At 37.8% G+C, this 5817-nt stretch overlaps 1 protein-coding gene across 1 annotated transcript in view; it reads left to right on the forward strand.

The window, feature by feature from the left end:
- The window catches only part of LOC104494765 (cyclin-dependent kinase 6-like), a 50045-nt gene extending 46591 nt beyond the window's left edge, over positions 1-3454 (forward strand). Inside the window, exons 3-4 of the mRNA XM_010137643.1 lie at positions 3099-3266; positions 3326-3454. Coding sequence (XP_010135945.1) covers positions 3099-3266; positions 3326-3454 — 297 coding nt within the window. The remainder of the gene's footprint in view (positions 1-3098; positions 3267-3325) is intronic.
- Positions 3455-5817: the final 2363 nt, after the last annotated feature.

Here is a 5817-nt window from a genome sequence, read left to right on the forward strand (position 1 = left end):
TGCCATTGTTTTTTTGGCATTAATTAATGTTAACTATTTGTTATAAAGTATAACCATAGAAGTGCTGTAATTATTCTGCTTCAAAAATAGGCCCCCAAGAATGTGAAAACTCTTTAAACTTTCGTTCCAGTGTGTTTAAAAAACACTCTTTAAAATGAAAGCAATTTGCTGGTCAGGGCTTCTGTATAATCCTGTAGGATATGAAGGAAGCCTTGTTCTGCTCCTCTTCTGCTCAGAGAAGGTCCTGCTGTTGGGTGAGAGGCAGTGAGCCTTTTTGTCAAACTAGCTTGACCGATTCATTACACACTGCGGTCTAAAACTCTTCCCCTTTGCCTATACTTGCTATTGTCTCTTATGCAAACACTCCTGCAGGAAATGTTCAGGGCAAGTATCCCAACACCTGCCATTTAATAGAGACATTCCATTCTGCTCAGCAAAAAGAGAAAAATCAGATACAAATAGATAGAAATTCTGGGTGAATGGTGCAGGTTTGTGGTGCAGGTGCGTGAGATACTCCACAGAGGAGTAAGAGAAATGTTAGGATATTCCAAAGAATTGTTGTCTTTTACCAGATGTTAGCACAGAAATTAAGCAGGAAGAGGAAAATAGAAAGGGAAAAAAACTGACCAAACAAAACCCCATAAAAATACTGTGCATTGGTACAAATTTAGGGCCTCTTGACAATCCAAAATTAATGCTAGAGAATAGCTTTTGTGGGCAAACTCTGAATTTCCTGAAAGAGGAAATATGGCACTTTTTACCCCTGGTTTTCCTTCTCTTGCTAATGCCCTTTAAATTTGCACTTTCCTGGTACGCTTTTCTGTGGCACATTTCATTTGTTTTTGTGTGAAGAGAACTTCAGTAAATGATGTTTGTCTTTTGAGTCCTGGGGGTGGGGAAAGAAAAGATATACTAGTTTCCATTTTCAGAACTTTTTGTTTTTTACCTGTGCCTTTTAGAAGACTCTGAATTTAGAAAGTGAAAACATAACTTGCGACTTGGAACTAGCAGAGCAGAATTGCATTTGCTGAGCTTGAGGAAGAAAGTCGAAACAAAACCAACATCAGTTGCAGGAAAAAAATATTTTTGATATGTTTGGTAACTGTAGGAATGAGTTTACATACTTGACAAATGAGTAGGATGCTGAAATGTCACCAAAAAGGGACTCGCCAGGCAGGGTCTACTGACTAATCCTTAAGTTTTTAAAATTATTTTCTTATTTTATTTGATATTATGTCTACCTGGAATTAAAAAAAATTGGGCCCAATTTCATTGAAACCAGTACATACATACTTGAGATAACTACATGCTTAATTGTTCTTGGTGTGTTCTTTACATCTGCAAGACTGATCCAAAGACTGTTGGGGTTTTATTTTAATTTATAATAGTGCAGAGTGAGCAGATATATCATGTTTTAATTCCAATGATGACTGAAACCTGCAGAGCCATAGTCCTAGCTCTTGCATGCACTTCTGAACTGTGAAGGGAAATTATATAAATACAAAAGGATTCAATACACCTTGTCTATTTGTTTTAAAGGTGCAAACCCTATTATACTAGTTATCAAAATTGTCACTGCTCAATTTTTCCTGGGGAAGCAAAAGGAATAAAAGGCATCAGCTAACTGGGAATGGGGTTCTCAGTTTACCACCATCCTTCAGAGGTGATAATAATTAAAAGCTGCCACAGCATCCATAGTTCCATGGTAATGTCTCCATCACCAGGCTCTTCAAATAAAAACTGATTGATTATTATGAGCCCACTGTTGGGCAGACAGTTATAGGCTATATATAGGAACGGCCATGTTTTATCAGAGGTCGGATTAGAGTTTCCAGCCTTAATATCTATACATTTTATATTACTTTCTGTAGAGATGATGAGGGAACATTATGTGAAGGTAATAATTTTTTATTAAATTACATAGCAGTGTCTATAAAGTGTATCTTAAATATGCATCCAGCTAAAGCAATATTATCAAGTTGAATGTTTTGAGCTGTTTCTAAACCTATTTTCAGATACCATTCCTTTTAATCATGAGTCTTGAGTATTTACTTGAAACCTGCCGAAGCCCATAGAGAAGAACAAAAGCAACCAGCTTCAATGTATCATTCTTCCCTTTTCTCCTGTTTCATGCCATCCACCTCTCCAAGATCATTTTGGTTGCTCATAACAGGATTGGCAGACACCCCGCTACATGGCTTATGGAATGAGCATATGTCACCAGCAAACACAGAGCTGGAGTTTCATGAACTCAAGTCAAGTGCATACAGAAAATAAACTTTTTCTTTATCCCTTTTTGTTTCTTACTTGTTGCAGCACCTTTTTGTAACTGCCTGTTTTGCAAATACAATTTTCAAGTTGACAGTACCCTTCTAATTTGGAATTCAGGGGATTTCTAGTATTTAGTTTTGAGTCCATTCATTAATTCCATTCATGTTACTAAGACTAATGTGAAAACACGAGTACAGATGTAATAGTTTCCTCAGCTGTGGAAATGTCATAGAAAACTGCATCACTATAACAAAACAGAAAGCAAAATGAGAACAGATACTTATGATTACTACACTGATTCAGTGCTAAACTTTGATCTAAAGGTATTTTCTGCCCTATTCAGTAAATTCTATACAACAGGTTTTTCCCTCTATAACATTAAATCCTGGCAAATTTGTCATTTAAACAGCTTTTCTGATTGAAACAGATCTTTGTGTATGTTGAAGTGAATAAGAAAATTTCACTTCACTGGGGCAGGACAAAGCATAATGTTGTGACCTGCAAATTGGTGTGTGGTTTAAAGTTCAGAGCAAAAAGCTGCTATGCATTTTTCTTATTTGGACACGATACGTCCTGAGATTTACAGACATGCTTTTGCTATTTAAGTCTGTTGACCAGTATTTATACTTCTATCAATCTACATCAAATAATTAAACTAGAAACAATACATTAGTTAGCAACATCCTGTCCATTATGTATTGAGTTGTTTTTATCTCCTGTGTACATACTTAAGTCAATATTTATTAAATTAGTTTTGCAGATTGTGACAGGGAGTTTACTTGTTTTCCACCTTGATAACTGCATATTGATTTCTTCTTTACATTTAGGATATGATGCTTCAGCTGTTTCGGGGACTGGATTTTCTGCATTCACATCGTGTGGTGCATCGGGACCTGAAACCCCAAAATATCCTTGTAACCAGCAGTGGGCAGATAAAATTAGCTGACTTTGGCCTTGCACGAATCTACAGTTTTCAGATGGCTCTTACCTCAGTGGTAAGTTTCTGGAGGCTTTTATTTTTCTTTTAATGCAGCAGTGTGCTTTACTCTTTCAGTTCCTGGCTTTTTATCCCATATTTAACACTGCGTCTAAAGCCATAGCTGCAATTGAAGTTACTTGTGTCTCCGGAAACAATTGCTTTACAGCCAGGATTGAAGTTGTTTTGGTTACGGTGTACAAGTAATCAATTACTGATTACTGGTTCTAAATTACGTCATGACTGATTACTGAAGAATAGTATGTGCTAGCTTTCTGAAAGTCAGTCAGTCTGGCTTCGGTTGCGATACTGACTTCTTTCACACATTAAACCAGATATGCATGGTGAAAATTTTTGAAGTACCTATTTTAAGAGAAAACTCTTGATGATCCCCAGGTATCTTGCATGAAAAAGTGCACAGATAATTGTGAAAATGCCACACTGTCATGCATCTGATTTTCCATCTCTATGCATATGGGTTCGATGCTTGTTCCCGTATTACTGAATGATTCCAATTAGAGCTGTGCTGGAGGCAGCTCAGGTGGGCCTGGCAGCCAACATCACAGCTGTTTCCCAAGCCAGCTCTCAAAGAGCACCACCAACATCTCTAGGCCCCGTGCCACTGTTGCCTGTCTCTCAGCAGCTCTCCTCGTTGTCCTTGGCTCAGACGTGAGCTCAATCCCAGAAGGTCTGGCCTGCTCCTGCATTAATACTGGTAGAGAAGCCCTGCCAGCTCTTTGCTTTTTGACCCCATTTCCACGCTTGCTGGCCCTGCCCCCAGAATCAGCTGCTGTTAGCTTGGCACGGCATCTCTGAAGCGTATTGAAGAGTAACCGTCCTGCATTCATGTTGGGTGTCATTTGGTTTTGTTGCCTGCTCGTGAATTTTTTGTTTCCATTTTCTATTCTGATTATCACAACTGCCATGGCAGTATAACTGTGTGAAAGACAGGGAAGGGAGAACTGCTGAGAAAAGAAACTGAAAGGAGCCCAGATGACATTTTATGACATACTGCAGAAATTCGCCTGGCCTTACATTGATAAAAAGCAATCCATTGTTATTATTAGTTACTGTAATAGTTATGCCATCATTATGTGATGTAACTATGACATCCTGGGTTCCACCCTCAAAGTCAATGAAGGCAGGAAGCAATAGAAAATTATCATCTTGCTAAACATAGGGAAGTTTCCTCGTCACATAAAGCATGTGTAAACTTGTGTTTTGGGGCTGGGTTTTTTTCATTGCCTGTAGGATGTAGCCTAATCCAAAGCTGAAAGCATCTCTCTGCTGAGGTTACAGAAGATTGGTCATGCTGAAACTCAAAACAAAAATTTTGAAGAAAATGAGAGAAAGGTTGTTCCTGAATTGCTGTAATTTTTCATTTCCCAGTTATCGGTCAGTAACGTCAGTTTCAATGACCAATCCTATTGATCCATAAAATCTTTAAGCTACAATTGCAGAGTGCTGTCACGCTTCAGCAGGGCATTTTTTAAAAGTTCTGCATGAAATTAGGAAAAATATTGAAAGAACTGAGCAGGAGTTTGTCCATGATCATGTGTCCTGCATAGGAAGGAAGGTCAAAAGACCCAGAAATAGGAGTGCATCTACTGAGGCAAAAATGTACGAAGACCTGCTTGTAAGAGAACATTGCCGGAACTGTATGTACTTCACATAGAGAGTATGCTCAAGTATCTAATACTTGCATGCTAGACATCAAGTTTCAAAACCCATTAGCTAGTACCCTTAACGCTGCTGTGAACAAGACTTGTTCAGACTAAGGGATTCTCCATATGCAAGTTTGTACAGTTTTAGCATAAGCATTCAATTGTCATTGCAGCTATGGTAAAGAGGATTAAATTAATTTAATTATTCAGTGACCAGTGACAGATGAATAATATAGGCATAGGGATTAATAATGGCTTTCACACTTAGAACTTAGTGTATCATTATTTCCATATTAAAAACCACAGCTATGACTGTGGCTTTTTCTAAGTTAAAAATTTATTAGCTTTAAATCACTTAGTGTTTAACACCTTCAAAATCCACTTTTGTCTGGGTATGTAGAAGCCTATAGGGCATCATTGCTTACAATGTGATAATGTGGTATGGTTTTAAATGTCAGTCTTCATTGCTCCTACAGACTGAGTGCTGGTTAGAAACTTTTACTAAAGGCGTATTAGCTGACACAGGCCATCAGTCTTCTTGGGCTGGGTATGTAGAAGCCTATAGGGCATCATTGCTTACAATGTGATAATGTGGTATGGTTTTAAATGTCAGTCTTCATTGCTCCTACAGACTGAGTGCTGGTTAGAAACTTTTACTAAAGGCGTATTAGCTGACACAGGCCATCAGTCTTCCTTTTTTGAATGTAACTTCTACCTTTGGCTAGCTGCGTTGGTGTGCAAGTTCTTCTTCTTTGTTCCTCCATTAAAACTCAATACAGGACACAAAAATAAAATTAAAAAAAAATCTTCTGTTTTTGAAAATAAAGATACACTTGATTTTACTATTGCCAAAATAGTCTAAATTGCAGGTTTATGCCAGACAGTGAGTAAACTTTCATTGAGTTC

This window comes from Buceros rhinoceros, unplaced genomic scaffold, assembly GCF_000710305.1.
Source record: "Buceros rhinoceros silvestris isolate BGI_N320 unplaced genomic scaffold, ASM71030v1 scaffold19036, whole genome shotgun sequence".
Taxonomy (NCBI): Eukaryota; Metazoa; Chordata; class Aves; order Bucerotiformes; family Bucerotidae; genus Buceros; species Buceros rhinoceros.